The following is a 19,256-nucleotide window of genomic DNA, read 5'->3' on the forward strand; positions in this document are numbered from 1 at the left end:
CACCCAACTATTGCGAGGTTGGCCCCACCAAGTCGGGCAAATCTGACCTCGCAATGGCTGGGCGAGGCTCGACCTCGCTAGATCTAGGTGAGGTCGAGCTTTGTCGGGGGCTGGCGAGGTCAACCTTGTCAACTCTCATCTATGGCCGGTCCCTATCCATTACTAATGTCCGGCAGCCAACTAGATGAAGAAGAAGGAAGGAAAAAAAGGAAAGAAAAAAGAATGACATTGTTTTGGAAATTATTCTCGAGAACAAAAATGCATGTATTTCTCTTTTTTGTTTTTGTTTCAAATCTAATCTATAGTCATTGATCTGTTCGGGAGAGGAGAAAAATTAACTAACATTATCAAATAGATTTTTGTTCTTTTCTTGCTCTAGAGAATAAAAGAACAGAAAAATAGATAAATAGGATGGTTACCAATTAAGCTCTTAAATTATTTCTAAATCAAGGAGTCCAGCATGTCTTGTTTAGGGGGACTCCATCCTCCTTCCAACCACAAAGTGACGTTAATGACATCTGATGTTTAATACAAACATTCGTTATATAGTCTTACCTACAGTTCCTAAAAATTAATGACATAATTTACAACCAGTTCCATACCACACGCAAAAGGAGAGTTCCTGGTGACAACAACTGACATTTAATACACACGGGTTAAAAAGTCCTCTCTTGGGGTTCCTAAAATAGACTAGCAAACCGATCTTCACATGATTTATAGAAATCTATCTATATCTTTGCAAGAAAGGAGAGTTCTTAGGAGGGACGGTGCCATGCTTCCAAGAACTCTCCTTCCACTCGTTTCTCTTCTTCTCTTAACGATTCCCTCGTCCCTCTTTTCCTTGTTTTATTCTTTTGCAATTTTCTTTTGTCCCTTTAGTCCATTTTTTTTTTCAATTTGAAAATATTGTTATTGATACAACTTACAGATACTTTCAGAATCATATTTCATAAGCTCACATATACTATAATATGAGGAAAATGTCTGGCATATCTAATTTCGATAAGAGATTTTTAATACATCAAACTGAAAATTACATACAATAATTGTATAGTCAATTCAACAAACTGAAAATTACATACAACTATTGTCTCGCTATCGCACCCACGGTATGAGTAGTTATAATTAATCGATAAGAGATTTTTAATACGTCAATTTACAAGTTTACAATAGTCGATTCAACAAACTGAAAATTGCATACAATTATTGTCTTCACCCATGGTATGATTATAATTAATTCAGTTTGTAAAGAATTAAATGAGATAGTCCACGTATCTTTTGCATTGGTTCAATCTAAAGTGAAAGTAGACAAATGTGGGATTATAGATAAAGAATTATTCATCCAAATCACCACAATTACATAGAAAAATCATGAGATAATTTTTTGAAGAATTTTCTTTAACGATAGTATTAAATTTGACGCACGTCAGTTAGAGAGTACAAAAGTTTGAGAGCCGCCATCTCTTGATTTAATCAAATAAACAAAAACCGAATTAATGGTTTGGAGAGAAAGGAGAGAACTTTCTGCAAGCATCGCTTGACTAACGACGAGGAAGGAAGAGGGTCGGAGTGGTCTCCTGCCTCGATCTTGGAGACCGTAGCCAGAAGGAGACACAGAGCGGTGTCTCCTTCTCTTTATCTTTCTTTGCTGGGTCTCCTCCATATTTTCTCCGCACCGATGGGAAACTCCTTCAAGCTCGGGGACTTCCGTTCGCCTGCACAATCTCAGTCCTCCGAGGCTTTAAAGTGATGACACCCTTTCAAAATGGGAGAATGACGCAAATCATCTCTAAACTTCAATTTAATATCTAATGTATGATTAAATTTTAAGTTAATATTACGAAAAACTCCAAATCAATACACCTATAATAAATTTATTATAAACTAATTTTTTGATAACAAAAAATTACAAACTGGTACACTTTTGACAAATTTAGCCTAAATTAGTATATTTGTAATAAATTTATGCTCTATTGATTTCTCTTAAATTTTACAATCAAATTGCTGAGTTGATCACACATGACATTATAATCCTTGTTTTTTGGATCAATATGCAATGATGATGCTTAACTTGTAATTGTTTCAAGGACCAACTTTAAAAAAAAAAAAACTAAAAGTTTTAGGTTAATATTGAATAAATTAAAAGCTCATAGACGACATTGTACACTAAACCAAAGTTCATGGGCCATTTGTGTCATTTTCCTTTATTAAAATATGTTGAAAGTGACATTTATCGTGAATAAGGATCTGAAATGGTCATTTAGTCTCAAATAAGTGATTTGATAGAACAGTCAAAGGAACTTTGCTAAAAAATATTTGTTAGGATCTTTCTCTTCATTCTCAATTAGCTTAGGCTCCCATTTTTATTTTTATTTTTATGAAAGATCTCCAACATTTTCTTCCTCCCTCCTCTATTGTCACGTCTTGATCCTCCGAGCGCGTGCCCATTTCTTTGCGGTCAATTAAATAACGACATTTCAGGACACATTGCCCACCTATTCATTTTAATGCGCATGCGGGAGCGAATAAATAATCCCCAAACAACACTAAGATGGGATAGAAAAGCAGGCAACAATTTACTACCAAAACAAGCCTTTTATAAACACACAGATTTATATATTAAACCAGTCTATTTACAAAAATACCGGTTCAACAAAAAGGGAATTGTCCTATGACCCACTAGTCAGACACGTTCGCCGATTCTTCGATCTCCACATTCCCAGACTCCGGGGCTTTAGGTTCTCCACGACCGCCATCTAGGGACCTGAAAATGTTATCCCACAATGAGATGAAACGACGTCTCGGCAGGTTCACCCTCTAAGACCCGACTAGGAAGAAAATACACTCTAAGAGTTGCTTAAACACAAACACAAGTCAGAGGACTTGCCTTCGCCTCGGTTCATTCCTGCAAGTCAATACGATTCATATAATTATCAAATCACATCAACCAAATCAAATCATCACAACAGATTGAGCCATCGATCAATTGACTCAGTCGATTCCATGTCATCAAGATCATCACTCGGTCAATCCATCCAATACTATCTATAAAGTCCGATTATATCAAGGATTGCTCACTCTAAGCTGAAAATGGATAGTATAGCTCGCACTAAGCTGATAAAGTATACTTCTCTCACTAAGCTGATATATCAAAACCCTCAAGCTAATATAATATACTGGTAGCTGCTCCCGCTAAGCTGACATATCAAAGCCCTCAGGCTGATATAGTATACCCATGATACTCACTCTAAGCTGATAACGTATACTGCTCGCACTAAACTTATATCGAAGCTCGTAGGCTGATATAGTATATTGTTCTCAACATCTGATAATGCCGCCATTTTTATCATTCTCGATAAAAATAATCGTATGTGGGTATACGGTCAGCCTAGCCAAAATACAATATTTTCCTTTTTGAAGATCTCACTAAATTCAATAGTCCATGTACACATTTTTGCCGTTGTAAACCGATGCCCAGTATTTTCTAATTAAATATCGAAATTATTAAATTTTGGGATAAATTTACAAAGTTACAAATCACACTCAAATTGCACAAAATAGCACTCAATTAATTAAACAAATCAAACAATTGCAATCAGCATAAAATTCCGATCACCGATTATCCCGGTCTAATTTTCGGAAAATAATAATTAATTAAATAATTACGAAAATTAATTATTAAATACCAATAAATGCAACTTAGGCCGGAAAAGCCTAAATAAATAAATACCGAAATGAGCCTGGAAAATTTCCGAACCTTTATAAATAAATACTACAGCTTATCTACTTGCTAATTGCACTACTCTAACCATCTACCATGCAATATCAAATGATTAAAAGACTAATCCGTTCTAACTAACCACATAAACCATACTTAGTCTAAACTAATCAACCCTTAAACATGATTAATTTCCTAAGTAAGGATTAGTGAGTAAACTCACTGGATTAGCAATCCAACGGGACCACGACGACGGGGATGCAGAGGCAATCCACAAACTCCAAAGCGGAAGCACCTCTCGAGGTCTGGAAGGGCTTCAAAGTGGGCTAAGCAATGCCCAGCAAACCTAGAAATCTCGGTTTTCTTCGGTGGGCCGAAGACAGAGCTGAGCAATTGGTTGGGTGAGCAAGGACCGGCGGAGGCAGCAGCGGGTCCAAGCGGGCGACTCTGGCGGCAGGCGGTGGCTGAACGACAACATGCGGTGGTCAAACGACCTCGAGTAGTGACCAGGATGGATGGAGGCGCGCGAACGTCAAGTGGAGAGGTGGGAAGAGTGGGTGAGGCTCGCGGGACGCGATGAGCAAGCGAGTGGCTTGCAGTGGCTCTGGTGGCATGTGACGGCTGCTCGATGGCAAGGGGGCTAGCTGCTGGTTCAATTCTTTGATTTTTCTTAGCTCAAAACAACAAGCAAGAAGGAGGGGAGGGGTCGACGGCAAGGGGAAGGAGAAGGGGGGACAAAGACCAACTTGGAGGGGGTCACTTGGTCTTCTTCTATCTTCTTGTCTCCTTGAAATGGTCCCTCCAATGCTTTCTGTCTTCCTCAACAATTTTGCAGACTAATAGCTTCCTCTAGAAGCCTTGGAAGTGGTCAAAAGGTTGGGGCAAGGGAGCTACGAATTTGAAGTGTTTTCCCCTCAAATTGAACTAATCTCTCTCCAATTAAAGTCAATTCAGCCTAAAAAATTCCACTATTGAGCATAACAATATATAGAAAAATAATCGTAGCTCAATATTATCATATCAACCAATCGACACATATGCATATTTATATTCTCTCCCCCTTTTTGTCATAATCAAAAAACGATAACAATAGAAATAGTATCACATAGAAAATATAAAATGATAACAAATATATCTTGCATGAAACATAATTTTCAAAAAATCAGCATTTACAATGTAAGTCAAATATGGCTCACTTCGATCATATATATTAGCAAATATCCAATAAAAATCACGGATACATTATAAAATTCACTTACCATTTTCCTTCCTTCCATCATAATCAAGATTACGATCAATTCAAAAAGATTTTTCCAAAATTGATCAATGCTCCCCCTCAATTTGTTGCATTTTTGTGGTGATCACGATTCTTTTCCTTTCCTTTTGGATTCACTTTCTCCCCCTATCATCATGACAATATTTGCAAATACCACTAATTGTGGCTTGTGCACGTTGAGTAGAATATTTTTCCATTATTTCCTTCGTAACAACAATATCCACAACAATCATTTGTATTTTGAAATTCGAGGCAAAAAATTATTTTCTTCAATCAAGATCTTCTCAAATTCAACCTGCATAAACTTAACGAACTTTTTGCACAAATAAGCTGTAATAATATCCATATAATATATAATGCCCTTTCTTCAAATAAATAAATTGAATAGCATATATAAAATTAAAATTCAGAACTACTCAACCTTTCGTACAACACATTAGGGATTTCCTTAACAATTTGCAAAAACTTTGCACAAGGAAGAGAATTTTTGAACCTCCAAAAGATAGTATAGAATCTTCATAATTTTTAGATCGAGCTTTCCAAAATCCATATGGAATATTCTTTTGTCACCTGCAAATTCTTGTATAATGGATAACAATCCTTGCAAAAATATCACGTAATACATTCCTTCAATTTGCGGATCAAACTTGCTAGATATAAGATATCTTCTAAGAATATAGCAAGAATATCCATGAATATGCAATAATATCTTTCAAGATCAAAAGAATTTTCTTAAGCATAAATCTCAAAATATATTATTGATGCACGCAAAAAGAAAGTAGATATTTTTATCTCGTGCCAAATCAAGCAACTCAAAAAAAAAAAAAATGCAATGCCTTAACAAAAGATATTTGCACTATAAATCAAATATAATTCATAGGCAATCATCTAAAATCATGATAAATGTATGTAGAGATTTGCAAGGCGGGATAAAAAAAATTCTCTTACCCAAGGTATATGATTGCAATATACCATAAAAAAAAAAAAATCATTACCTATCTTCACCTAAGATTCTTTTCTTATTGCACCAAAATCTGTGTAGATTCGCAATCATTCTTGCCTTATTGAATTTCCTGCAATTAACTCATTTCCAAATTCTCTTTCTTCTTTTCTTTTATTTCCTGGAAAAATAACTCACATTTTCTTTGGTACCCATATTTTCTTGCTCTTTCTTCTTTTCTTTTATTTCCTGCAAAAATAACTCACATTTTCTTTGGTACCCATTTTTTCTTAAGTCCATGAGAGTTAGTAGAGTATGCCGTTTTTACCTAATCTTTCTTAATAGGTCTCTAGACTTTAGGACATTTTTTTCTCAAAGTGTTCTGAATATCCACAATTTGAACACTTGAGGGCATTTCAACCAAACAAGTTTTGTAAAGATCCTTTGAAAATGTTTCTTGTACACAAGTTTAGGAGGTCTTTGTCTAAGTCTCTCCCTGACTTTAGGAAAATCTATTAGAGAATTACTTTCCTTATTGAAACCAAGTCTCGACTTGTTATAGTAAGGTACTTGTATGGAAAATATATGCTCTAATGTTTTTGAACCCTTTGAAAATTTCTTTTTTAAAGAATCATTTTCTTTGACAAGTAAATCTCGACTTTCTTTCATTTGTAGAAAATCTTTTTGCAAAATTTTAAACTTTTCTTTTCGAGAAAGATCATGTTGCCTAAGCCAAGAATTTTTCTTTTTAAGTTCAGAGATCCTTTTAAGAGAAGATTTGAGATTTGAGCAAAGCTCATTTATATACTTAAGAACTTCAGTAGGAATTTTTGAATGACTTACCTCGATTTCCTCATCGGATTCTGAGTCCGTGTTTGAGTCAGACTTTGATTCTAAGTCTATGGCTGCGTTTGGATTCAGCTTTTCCAAGCGACTTTAGGCTTCCAAAGCCCTTTGGGCTAAAAATGGGTGTTTGGCAAAAACATTTGCAAGTATCTTTAGCTCAAAACTTGCATTTTGAAGGCTGAAAGCCCAAGGCGGGTACCCCGCCTTGGGCATTTCAAATTTCCGATAGCTTCGAGGTGTCACTGTTCATATTTTTTTTTCCAAAATTATCCTTACGAGCTTTTTGTTTTTCCGTTTTTTGCCCTTGTGAGGAGCGCTGTTCATCTTCTCCGTCGAGGGTGGCTCCGGCGGCAGCTGCTCGGGTCGCGCGACCACCGGCGAGGTCGCGCGACATCCGGCGAGGTCGCGCGACCCAGGCGCGGCCCTCGCCGAGGTCGCGTGACCTCAGGCGAGGGTTGCGTAGCCTCGGCGACGGCCGATCGGGGTCGCGCGACCCAGGCGCGGCCGTCGCCGAGGTCGCGCGACCCGGGCGCGGCCGTCGCCGAGGTCGCGCGACCCAGCGCGACCGTCGCCGAGGTCCCCCGACCTCGGGCGAGGGTTGCGTAGCCTCGCGACGGCCAATCGGGGTTCTCGGAGGTCGAGGCGGCATCGCGCGACGCGCGCGACCTCCTCGGCCCAGATCCGGGGTCGCCGGAGGCGCGTCGCGCGACGCGCGCGACCTCCCGGCCCAGATCCGGGTCACGGAGGTCGCGACGGCGTCGCGCGACCTCGCCGACCCGATCCGGGTCGCCGGAGGTCGCGACGGCGTCGCGCGACCTCGCCGGCCCAGATCCGAGGTCGCGACGGCGTCGTGCGACCTCGCCGGCCCAGATCCGGGGTCGCCGAAGGTCGCGACGACGGCCGCGCGACCTCGCCGGCCCAAATCGGGGTCGCCGGAGGTCGCCGCGGGTCGCCGCCGGCCGCCGGATGCCGCCGGCCCTTGCTGGTTTTCATTCTTTTATTTTTTTTATTTTTCTTTTGATATTTTTTTTTTTCACAAAAGTCCTTTGTCCCCCAAACACCATTTTGCTCAAAGGTACTTCATAAAGAGCTTTTAAATTACAATTTACCAAACACAATTTGCATTTTGGAAAACACATTCAACTCAAAGGCCTTTGCATTTTCCCAAATACTTTCCCCAAAAGTCTTTCCAAACACACCCTATGTTTAAGTCAGACTCTAATTTCGAATTTGAGTTTGAGTTTGAATGTGCCTTTAGGCATATATTTCCTTACTCATCATCTTCTTTCATTGTTCTTCTCTGCCAATTCTACTTGTGCTGTCTTCTTCCATCGAATTTCCTTCATTTTCTACTTAGCTTTTTGAATTTCTTGATCATAAAAGCAAGTTCTTCATCATCCATGTCATTTTCTGAACCTGTATCATCAGAATTAGCCTTAGATTTAAGTGCAATGTACTTCTTACCTTTAGGATCTTCATCAACAATTTGTTCCATTTCGTAGGATTGAAGAGTGCCAATCAATTCATCAACGGAAAGTGGCATAATCCTCTTAGTCTCCCAGATTGAGGTCTTGACATGGTTCCAATCTTTTGAGAGACCTCACAAAAGTTTGTTGACCTTCACTGGGGAAGAAATTGACTGACCTTGATATGCTAAACCATTTACAATTTATGTAAAACGACTAAACATATCTCCAATCGACTTTCTTTGCTTCATCATGAATGATTCATATTGGCCAAGCAAGAAGTTTACTTTTGTCTCTTTTACACAATCAATCTCTTCATATGTAAGAAGAAGGGTCCGTTCGTTTCACGGAAAACAACTTCCAAGAAAATGTTTTCCAGATTTTCCGGTTTTCGTTTCACGGAAAATAAACTACTCAAGGAAAATATTTTCCATCATTAAGAAAACAACCTTTAAGGATAGGAAAATGTTTTCCACTTTTCAAAAGTGGAAAACATTTTCCATAACTTCTCCTTCTTTTCATTAACACATTTTTGTTTTATTTTTATGCTTTCTTTTTCTTTTTTTTCTCTTTTTCCTTTTCTATTTCTTTCTTTTCTTTTCAACTTTCTCATAACTTCTCCTTCTTTTCATTAACACATTTTTTTTTATGCTTTCTTTTTCTTTCTTTTTCTCTTTTTTTCCTTTTCTATTTCTTTCTTTTCTTTTCAACTTTCTTCCTTAGCCTTGGCGATCCACCGGCCACGATGGTGGCCGGCCACCGGCCGCGAGCTGCGAGCCGCGACCGACCGCGGCCGCGAGTCGATGACCGACCGCGGCCACGAGTCGCTCGAGCCTTGCCCCAAGCCGGTGAGGCTCCGCCTAGCCCGATTTGGCGAAGCCGAGCTTGGGCCTCGCCCGGATCGGGCGAGGTGGAGCTCGCCGCTTGGGGCGGAGCCCGGGCCTCGCCGGATCCAGCGAGCCGGGCGGGGCTCGGGCCTCGCCCGAGCTCGCCGATGTTTGTCGGGCTCGGCGAGCCGCGAGCTCGCCCGATCTGGTGGTGGAGCTTGGGCTCCCGATCCAAGCGAGCCCGCCGACAAAGTGAGCTCCGACACGGAGAGGAGGGAGGGAGAGAAAGGGGGTAGGTGCAGCCGCGTAAGATGGAGGATCAACCACCGCAACGTGGAAACCAACCGACTCCTCGCCGGAAGGCGGTTGTCTCGCCGACGGACCCGATCGCCGATCCCCGAGTCAACCCCGAGGCCGGACAGAGGAAGAAAGGGAGGTAGGGAGAAGGCGATTGGGGGAAAACGAAAAGTGACCTGCGCGACGACCGCCTCCGATCGGTGCGAGGAAGTCTTCGCTACCGCGAGCCAACGCCGCCGCCGCCGCAAGCCGGCCGATTGTCGTGGATTGAGAATCACCGGCGGCGGAAGGAGCCGCGGAGGAAGGAGGAGGTAGAAGGAGGAGGAAGGAAAAGAAAAAGGGAAAAAGAGAAAGAAAAAGAAAGAATAAAGAATAAAGAATCAAAAATTCTATTTTTTTAAAATACAAATAATTAAAAATTCATTTTAAAAAAAATATAAAAAATAAAACTAATTTTTTGGTTAATTAAAAATAATAAAATTCAATTTTTGATAATTTTCTCAAATAATTAAATTAGCTAACGAACGGTGGAAAATATTTTCCACTCAAAATTTAGGTTTCGACCGAACACCGGAAAATAGAGTCATTTTCTTGGAAAATGACATCCAGGAAAATGTTTTCCGGAAACATGATATTTTCCGTGAAACGAACGGACCGGAAGTCTATCCCAAACTTCTTTTATTGTTTCACATGAAGAGATTCTGTTATATTTAGTAGGAGACAATGCGCAATATAAAGAATAAATGGCTTTTGCATCAAGAGCTTCTCTTTTGAACATCTTTGTCCGAGACATAGGAGCGGAGGGTTTGGTTGCTTTGTCTTTACCATTCTTATGTGATGTAGATGCAACAGTAGGATTTATTCCTTTTTCCACAACATCCCAATGCAAGGGATCTCTGGATCTTAGGAATGCTTTTATTTTGTTCTTCCATGCATTGTATTCCTCTCCATCAAAATATTGATAGTCTGGTGTTGCTTTGCCCTTCTATAAGTCCTGGTGCCAAGATACTAACCATAAAAGATCTTTAGCTTAGAAGTAAAACACTACCAAACGAAAGTGCTAGTTTGAACACCTAGATGGGGTGAATAGGTGTAAGAATTTTTTTTGCAAAGAATAGTAGAAATATTTCAATTTTGAAACTGAGTTTGAAGAGTAGCAGACTTTGAGCGAGATCAGACTTTAGCAGTTAAATAGAACTACGAACAAAATAAAGGAGTTCAGGAAAGATAATAAGAACACAAGGTTTATAGTGGTACGGCTTAGATCAAGCCTACATCCAATCTCCCAAACTAACAGTCTTCTAGCTGGATTCCACTATGCAATCAACAAGAGATTACAACTTTGAGTGCAAATACTTAGTGGTAGATCACACTATCTCACTAAGTCACTCTTTTGGTATTTCTCTCATGATCACAAACGTTTAAGCTCACCAAAGATAAGTGTATAATCAAAGGTCACTAAGACTTTGGAATTATAAATTTTATACTCCGTCTCTTATTTGCTCATCGGTCTTTGATCTCATTAAATATTCCTGCACTTCCAAACTAGCAGTTGGACAATATCTTAGAGGATCGTCTTCCAATCTACCCATTGAATAGATCTCGTATCTAGAAAATTTATTAGCCGTTGAGTGATAAAAGTAGAATCCCAAATTGATTATGATCGTCCATATGAACATAATTTTGGTTTCCATAAGTAGAGCTTCTTTGTATAGAAAGTTCTTGTCTTCAATATCCAATTGTCAATCAACTAAATTGAGTCAATCAAATCTATCTTGATGTAGAATTCAAACTAGATCACTAGTCGTTATATGTTTGGGGTTTGTATTACGTTATGTCAAGTTGTTTCATTCTGAATTTGCTACGTTTTGAACTCGTGTCTCATTCTAGATGTGAAGTCTGAGAGTCTTCAAACTGAAATAGAGTTCGAGTGTCTTTAGACTAAAATAGAGCCAGAGTATCTTCAGATTGAAATATACTTTACAATCTGGACGTAAGCCTGAGCATATTCTGCTTCAGCATAGAGTATGTCTTCTGGTTGTTCCAAATATAGACTTTGAAAATATCATTTACATGTTCTATCATCTGTATAGTCTACTACTCAACCATTAAATATGTTAGTAGCCTTGATTTATTTTGTCATCTTCAAAACATCATAAGGGATTTCCCTAACAATGCTGATTGATGAGAATTTTTCAATTTGGTGAAATCACCTACGTTTAACCACACATCTCAGTCGAACTGACCTATCTCTTATCTCTAATTGATCTTTACTATGCCGTAATGATCTCTGGAGATGAGCACAGTCGAGTAGTCGATTCCTAGTCGAATCCTCAAGTTTATTGCATTAAAATCCCTTAATGACTTCTCTTTCGGTGCCATGCACACACAAAAGAGCTTCTTCTCATTCCCTCCCCATTTTCTTCTCCTTAACGGACGCCCCTTCTCTTTCTTCTTACTAGAGCTGATGCAAATTGGCAAGCTCTCTCTCCAAGATTTTAAATTTTCATCATTTATTCATTTTGCTTGGTTGGGATACTACGGAGTAGTAATGAGCATGATTACAGGGTAGAACTGGGAATTGAAGAACTATACCGATGGGAATCTATCTTGTTCCAAGTTCTAAAAATTTGGGAATCTGTTTCAACAAATAAGTTTCAGATTAGGTGGAACCTAAATCTTGGAACCTAAAATGAGTTTTTATGTTTTTCTTGGTCTATGTCTTCAGTCAATTTTGCGATATTCTATAACATCCAATATTGAGTGTATAATTTGGAACAACTAGTCTAAACTTCCATTTTATGATCAAGACTTTTATTATGTTAATATTTCATATTCTTCATGTGTTTAAATATAAATTGTGGTTAATGGATTTTAACAGTATGTGATGATTATTAAATATAATGATTCATTGTAATTATTCAATTAATAATACAGGTGAAACTAGAGTAAAACCTGAAATCAATCCTAGAACCTGTGATAGTGCAGGTTTCAAATGTCAAAAAGTAAGGAACTTGTTCAAGTGGATACATTCCAACAACCATACACAAGTTCAGGTAAAACTGCCTCTGAAGAGCTTCGAGAATTTTCTCTCAAGAAATTATTGTTATTAGACAAAAATGCCTCTGACTATGTGACCAAAGCTCGCTAGCTAATGAAAATTTGGGCAACCAGCGAGCTCAGCCTAGTAACAACCGTTTCGCCTTTATCTCTCTTGAATTCCTCCAATCCATGTTTGGTTCGGCTTTGGGAAAATGTACTTGGGGAAACACAAAGGTCTTTAGCTTGAAGGAGTTTTGGCGAAATGTAAATACTGTTTGGTAAACTGTAATTAAAATTTGTCCTGGGATGCAAATTTGGGAGAAATGCATGCTTGGTTGACATATATTTAAAAAGTCCTTTGGTGTGCCGATTGAATTTTTTTTTAACTTTTTTTTTTGTCTGTCCTACTCTATTCCTACACTACACTCACTCTCAGACTTTTGTCCTGCCTCTTGCAGGGCATGGGAGTTGAAACCCACTCTTGAAACTTACGTGTCCTCATCCCATCCCCCCCTGAGAAGGTGGAGATTTGAACCCCTCACCTCCTCCTTCCATGTTTGAAGAGTGGCCACTGGGGCGAATCCCAGTGGTTTTTTTTTTTGTTTAAAATTGGAAAAAAAATAATGACTATAACTTTTACTTGTGCGTTAAAAGTAATGTAAAAGAGATGTATTAACAAATTTATAAATTAAAAAATCACATCAAATGGATCTTTCTCAATTAAAAGAGAGTAATTTTATTATAATAAGCATGGTCACATATGTCCCAAGGAAAGATATACGTTATCTTTATATATGAAAAACCTCTTTAACTATTTCTTAAACCTATGGCTATTTGATCATGTAAACATGCAATTTCAAGAGATGCATCATGGTCAATTGAATATCCATAATCAGGTACCAAATCTTACTGTTATAAATATCAGGGAGCTCTTTCATGATCTAGAAATGCTTTGAATTTTTCGCAATCTTTGACAATTTAACTAGATTACACTATTTGATCATAAACTTCTCTAATAACAAACCCTTCAGAATAGAAGAATGACTCAGGAAGGTTTCACCAAAGTCATCAATAGTTTCATATGGAGCTCAAACCACTGCAATGCTTCTACGATAGAACATACAAAAAATGTGATATCCTGCTCAAACGATGTCTAAGATGCAATTAAAGTGATAAAAGCGATGGCACAGTCCATTACTATATTTTTTTTTTTTTTGTACTCTTTAGTTACAGAATTTCCCTTCTTTAGCCTTCAGGAAAAGATACATACATATATGCCAACAGTGACTTATTTCTTTTCATTGGCAGTAAATACGAATGGTGGTTTGACAATGCTTAGCTAACCGCCTTCCTTGTTAGTAGTAGTGGCTGCTTTCACTTCGCTGCAGTGGTTTATGAACTTGCTCATCTCCTATAGCATTAAATCACAAGGGAAAAAAGAAAATACCAGGTCGTTGTCAATTGAAATTGGAAGACAGATGCATAGGTTAAGGGATTAATTTTCTCCCTTTTATCATATCATTGTTGATTGGAATGGTAGCCCAACAAATTTCAAAGTGGTAGAAAGTGCAATATTTCTTTCTCTAAGATCATCAACCAGGTGTACAAAATTAAAACCTCTCAATTTTGTGGATGTTTATAGCAGTCCCAAAAGACACGCTACAATCTTTAGCTGGATCCAAGAGACAGGAGGGAGATCAATATGCTCACAACAGGGTATTCACACGACAAAAAATCCGCAGCTTTTTTGAAAATAAACTAGCATATTAACTTATCCAAAGAGGTAATTTACATACTGGCACTACACAGTAATAAAGGGCTTTTCATTTGTATAACTTGATCTTATTAGCCACAAGATAGTATTGGCAATGTAGCTTGAAAGGTAATTAGCAATCTGAGATCCTAAGGAAACTTGATCCCGTCAGACGCGCTTTGCAAAACCGATTTTCTGCTGCAACTGAATGACATTAAAGGAAACTTATGAATGCAAAGTTGATGAAATTTACAATGATTAAGAAAAATACGATGATTAAGGAAAATTGCTGACACACATGTTAAAAAATTTACGAAGTGTAATGAGCAATTAGTTATTTTACTAACAATAGCATAAAATAAATTTCTGTTAATTTAGCTAGATTCCTACTTTTGTGTAATATTACAACCATGGGACTCGGAAAAAGAACTTATGTCCTTTAAATAAAAATTGCAAAAGAATATTTTATAGATAACTTACTATGAGTGAGGATAATCACCTTGCGCTATAGAAAAGTTACAATCCATTAGGTAAGGTGAATTATTTATTTTTATGAAGTATTACAAATCATAAGATCCATAGAACTTATGAAGGCAAAAGAGAAATTATGGATACGCACATCACTTTTGAAAGTATGTTTCCTCATGCATTCTAGAATAATAGAGAGTTCAAAGGCATGATTGATAGACCCTTTATTTTCAATACAACATTGGTGTAATGATATTTCGTTCAAATTTCAAATCGGCAGGGGACTAACAAAGAGTGATGTGATATGCTCTTTGAGCTTAGTCTTGGAGTGGGTGTAATGATCTCCCTTGGTGTATAACACATCGATCACCCGTGAGAGATTGAGAATCAAGGTGAGAACCGACATTGGGCCTGCGGTTGGATGCATCAACAACTCGTTTCTGGAGTTCCTCCTCAGCTTCTTGCTCCGAGATGCGATTTTCTTTCATCAACAACTCCACCGAAGATGCTACGTGTCCCCTCTTTTGCTCAAACTATATTTCAACAACATTGGCATGATCAGATCAACATCATTTTCCGATCAAATGGTGGTCAATCTAATTTTATTAGAACATTTAAGGATGATTTTTTTTTTATTATACCTTGTGAGAACTAATGTCATCCATGAACCTACATATGATTTGTGAAGCCCTCAAAATCTTGCAATCACTGAGCAACCATTCAAAAGCATCTCTTGTAACCACATCGCCCATTCCTACAAGTGCTGTGATCGATAATGCTTCATATCCCGTCGTTAATAATGCAAGGGGCATGTATTCCTCTAGTGTTGGTGTGTAGCCGGAATGGAACCATTTGACTTCATGAAAGTACCCTTTCGCTTGCTTCTTCATCTAAGAAATTGAACATGAACAAGAATGTTGGGTTCCTAAGAAAAATTAAATTTGTGTTGGATGCATGTAAAATGTGCCGACGATGCTTACGGCTTCTTTTGCATAGGCAAGGCGGTATGATCTTCCTTTTGTGGCTAGATCATTCCCAATTTCATCATAGAGATTGAGAAGCTCCTTATAATGAGCTTGCATGTACTATGGTAGTCCATCCATGGCATCAACATCCCACCTGAGTTCGATTCCTTATAATTGACGCACTTACTCTACACATACTTGATCAAATTCAGAAGTTCGAGAAAAAGAATGCGGATGACGTACTTCTCAATTGCTTCGGTGTAGGGTCCAAGTTCCTCCAATGTGCCATAAGCATCATAAATATCTTCGAGAATGGAAATTAGTCCAGTCACTCTGGTAAGTATATTTCTGGCCATTGCAAACTCCGGTTGGAAATATGCTCCCACCATCCAGAAGAACAACTCCGCAATCCTGTCTCTAGCAAATGGGAACTTCCTTGCAACATCTATATTCTTCCACCACCTATATTTATATGAATATGAGCATTATTGGAAGTACGTTAGCCCGATGAATTCGCATAGTTTAAACTCATCTTTTTGACTTGTAAAGGACTTTCAAAAGCACTATTTAGAAGGATAAATTGAAACCATATAAGTAAACCATTGGAAAACACAACTAGAAAAAGCGGATGTTGTTAAAACATAATCTAGAAGCTAATTTTAGATTATACTATCATGTGAAGTTAGTTGACCTTGTAATCCCGCCGAGTTCCTTCTGGTGTTGCTCTTGCAGTAAGTTGAAATCTAGTTTAGCCAAGGTGAGCAATACCTCGTCATGTGAAGGCTTTTCTTGGTAGAGTATAATATAACACCTTGCCTCAAGTCTCGGCAAACCTTTGCGAAGTGGCTGCTTTAGGGCATGACTCACTTGTTTCGCGAGACTAGTGCTTACTTTCATTTCATCAATTGACTCAAGGTGAGTTATAGCAAAAGGAAGTGCTTCTTCCAAAATAGCATCGCCATGGCACCTTAAATGACAAGCTTCATATAGACTTAGCAATCCGGGCACATCTGTGATGAGTGATTTCTTGAAGTTGCCTTCATTGTCCTTAAAATTGTTAAAAACCTCTGTGCGACCAAACAACATGAGAAAAAATAGGTAATCGATTAGAAATTAGGAAGGCAATACACCTAGCTAATGTCCTGGATTTTCTTTCACTTGTTCTCCTTGAATGAGCAATAATAATTTTCCAAAGAAAGAATTTTATGGGTAACTTATTGGATTGGCTCACTTAGGTTAAGACTTACCTGATGAAATATTGAAACCTTGTTGTCGCATCAATTGAAACATAAGAGCAACCATGTGAAGGTCATCTCCCTTAAAATCTCCATGGTCAAGTTGTGAGTAACTTTTCTGGATTCCTTCTAGTTGCTCATCTATTTCTCGTTCAAAATGGTAGTCAATTCCCAAGCGTTGAATTTGATCAATCAAGTGAAGCATTTGTGAAGGCTTATACATGGCATTAGTCACCATCTTTCTCACCTCTCCTTTCAATTCCTCAACTTGTTCCTCCACTCTTCCGAGGAATTTGAACTTCTGCACATATATAATATGCCATTGTAAATAGAAGCAAGCATGAGATACGTACATTTCAAAAGACTCAAAGGAAAGTAAAGTTACTGTGAAAAATAATAATCACGTTATCTTGGTTACAAACCCATGAAAAGATATGAAAACAAGGCAAATTGTGCATGCTCATCAATACGACGAGCATGTACTTTTAGAAAAGTGAATTAATGATAAAGACCAAATCATTTCATTTTGAAACTTCTGAAGAGACAAAATCTAACATTATTCTCTAAAATTGAATAATCGATGACCAAATCATTCCATTTAGGTGGAGTACAATTGATCTTTCTGAAGGAGGGACTGTTGCATACATCGGGTGCATATGATATAGTTTAAACATGACCATGTTTGGCATAATCAAACTCTTGAGTTACGAAGAAATTAAACGTGACACACAGCGAGGGAACTGCCTAATGTGGCAGACCTAATTCAAATGATTTGGCAGCCAAAACGGTATTGATCAACTTCATTCATCAAGAGAATGAAAAACCATGGTATAGCTCTTTCTTTTCTTCGTTGCTACCTTCTTCTTCTTTTTTAATCCAAGTAATGGGTTGGAAGCATGTAAGAACCCATTTTTATTTTCATTTTACGAGGACGCCTGAGAACAACTCCTAGATCGATTAAGGATCACGCGTAGGAAACTGATAGGATAAGATAAGGTAATAGATTGATAGAGAAATTCGTAAACCTAGGTGGGATAGTCGAATCAATAAAAAGAATGGAGATCTAGACAAAAGCCGAATGCCCGAGAAAGCAAAGACAGATTAAAAGTCAAATCCAGTACGATTGTTTATTACTTCTCTTGAATGGACAATTGAATTACGGTGGAAATAATCAAGCCAACCATATAGTCATGCTGCTAAGACTTTGTCCTAAACCAAAGAAACTAGAACACTGTATCCGCATTCTCTTTCTCCCTCGTGGGAAGGCTAAGAATTTTTTTTAAATTTTGGCTACGTGTGTATCATCGAAAATTTAATAATAAAGGAAATTATTTTCCATGAAATGGTTAGTTTTCACTTGTTAAGTGGTTTAGGAAAAGCGATTTCTTTCTAGTCAAAGGGAAAATTGTTTTAACTCAATTTAAATTTGTCATTTTCAATTTCATGAAAAATGTTTTTTCATAGATCAATCAGGTTTCTGTCCTCCAAACACTGAAAAGTTGGAAAACACTCTCCCAAAAACAGGATTTTTTTTTCCGAACTAACGGACCCTTAGATCTCTGACGCTATCAATTATCGCAGACACAAAGACTTTCATTAAGTCAGCAAAATGCAATTGCAAGAAAACGGAGGAAGTAGACATAAAGAAGGATTACTAACCGTTGAGTAGGAGGGGGAAGCGTATTTGATAAAATGATCGCCCCATACGCTCTCATGATATTCGGCCAACGGGCGTTCAACCCCGCCACTTCTCCCTTTACTCGGAGAAGAAGATGGATTTGCCGAAACCTGAAACGACATGCTCCCCACTTGTTTTGTCCTTCGTCTGTGGATGTCGAACGAATACGCAAATTGAAGACTGAGGAGAGGATTTCGCTGTGTTGCAGAACATCAACACTTGATGGGTATTTATAGGCAACATGTTCATAGCCACCTTGTCACTTTTGGACTTATTTTTAGAGCAAACCAATCACATTTTAATGAATATTAACGCGAGTGAAGATTATTTCAAGGAGAAAATAAGATATTCTCCTTATTATATAATCAGTCCTATTCACCCGTCTTTATACAACATCGGATATTAGTAAATTTAGATGTAGTAAATATGATTTAATTTTCTATCAGAATGACTCACGAAAACTTATTTTTTATGAACTAATGGATTTTGTGTGCCCATGACTAGATCTAGGGTCATCTTTCGGGGAATTTGTATACTTCCATTAATGCTGGGTGAGAATTAGCTCTTTTTAATAGGCTGCTTCTATTTATAAAATGTAGGAAGCATATCATTTTGACGTAAGTTGCCTACTCAGTGGTCGATTGGCCCTGCTAGGTTCTTGGATTTAGTTGTCTGAGTCACAACAAGATCTTGGGTTCTCTTTCGGGGAATTTGTACATTTTCATATATACCGAGCAATATTATC

At 38.1% G+C, this 19,256-nt stretch overlaps 2 protein-coding genes across 3 annotated transcripts; both read right to left on the minus strand.

Moving 5' to 3' along the window:
• Positions 1–14,789: 14,789 nt before the first annotated feature.
• On the minus strand, positions 14,790–16,658 carry LOC104442834 (probable terpene synthase 2). Of its 2 annotated transcripts, XM_018872045.2 has the most exons (5): positions 16,290–16,658; positions 15,842–16,060; positions 15,614–15,752; positions 15,275–15,523; positions 14,790–15,166 (listed from the first exon to the last, which is right to left on the minus strand). In XM_018872045.2, exons 3-5 carry the CDS (start codon positions 15,713–15,715, stop codon positions 14,951–14,953), a joined length of 567 nt encoding a protein of 188 aa, XP_018727590.2. In that variant the 5' UTR covers positions 15,716–15,752; positions 15,842–16,060; positions 16,290–16,658; the 3' UTR covers positions 14,790–14,950. The 2 variants fall into 2 exon arrangements, with proteins under 2 accessions (XP_018727590.2, XP_039167006.1); XM_039311072.1 differs by having other exon boundaries at positions 15,614–16,060.
• LOC104442836 ((-)-germacrene D synthase) lies at positions 15,787–18,633 on the minus strand. Its single transcript, XM_039310818.1, has 4 exons — positions 18,493–18,633; positions 16,846–17,134; positions 16,290–16,665; positions 15,787–16,060 (listed from the first exon to the last, which is right to left on the minus strand). Exons 1-4 carry the CDS (start codon positions 18,631–18,633, stop codon positions 15,787–15,789), a joined length of 1,080 nt encoding a protein of 359 aa, XP_039166752.1.
• Between the last annotated feature and the right edge of the window lie 623 nt (positions 18,634–19,256).

The sequence above is a fragment of the Eucalyptus grandis genome, chromosome 4 (genome assembly GCF_016545825.1).
Source record: "Eucalyptus grandis isolate ANBG69807.140 chromosome 4, ASM1654582v1, whole genome shotgun sequence".
NCBI classification, from domain to species: Eukaryota; Viridiplantae; Streptophyta; class Magnoliopsida; order Myrtales; family Myrtaceae; genus Eucalyptus; species Eucalyptus grandis.

Bases quoted from the DNA above. Each gene is read 5' to 3' on its own strand.
- LOC104442834 (XM_018872045.2), bottom strand. From the start codon at position 15,715: ATGCAAGCTCATTATAAGGAGCTTCTCAATCTCTATGATGAAATTGGG. The intron at 15,524-15,613 runs GTAAGCATCGTC...TCAATTTCTTAG, and splicing joins TTGCCTATGCAAAAGAAGCC to ATGAAGAAGCAAGCGAAAGG. The intron at 15,167-15,274 runs GTATAATAAAAA...GTTGAAATATAG, and splicing joins ATGACATTAGTTCTCACAAG to TTTGAGCAAAAGAGGGGACA.
- LOC104442836 (XM_039310818.1), bottom strand. From the start codon at position 18,633: ATGTCGTTTCAGGTTTCGGCAAATCCATCTTCTTCTCCGAGTAAAGGG. The intron at 17,135-18,492 runs GTTAGTAATCCT...ATATATGTGCAG, and splicing joins CTTCCCCCTCCTACTCAACG to AAGTTCAAATTCCTCGGAAG. The intron at 16,061-16,289 runs GTCAACTAACTT...ATATAAATATAG, and splicing joins GAACTCGGCGGGATTACAAG to GTGGTGGAAGAATATAGATG.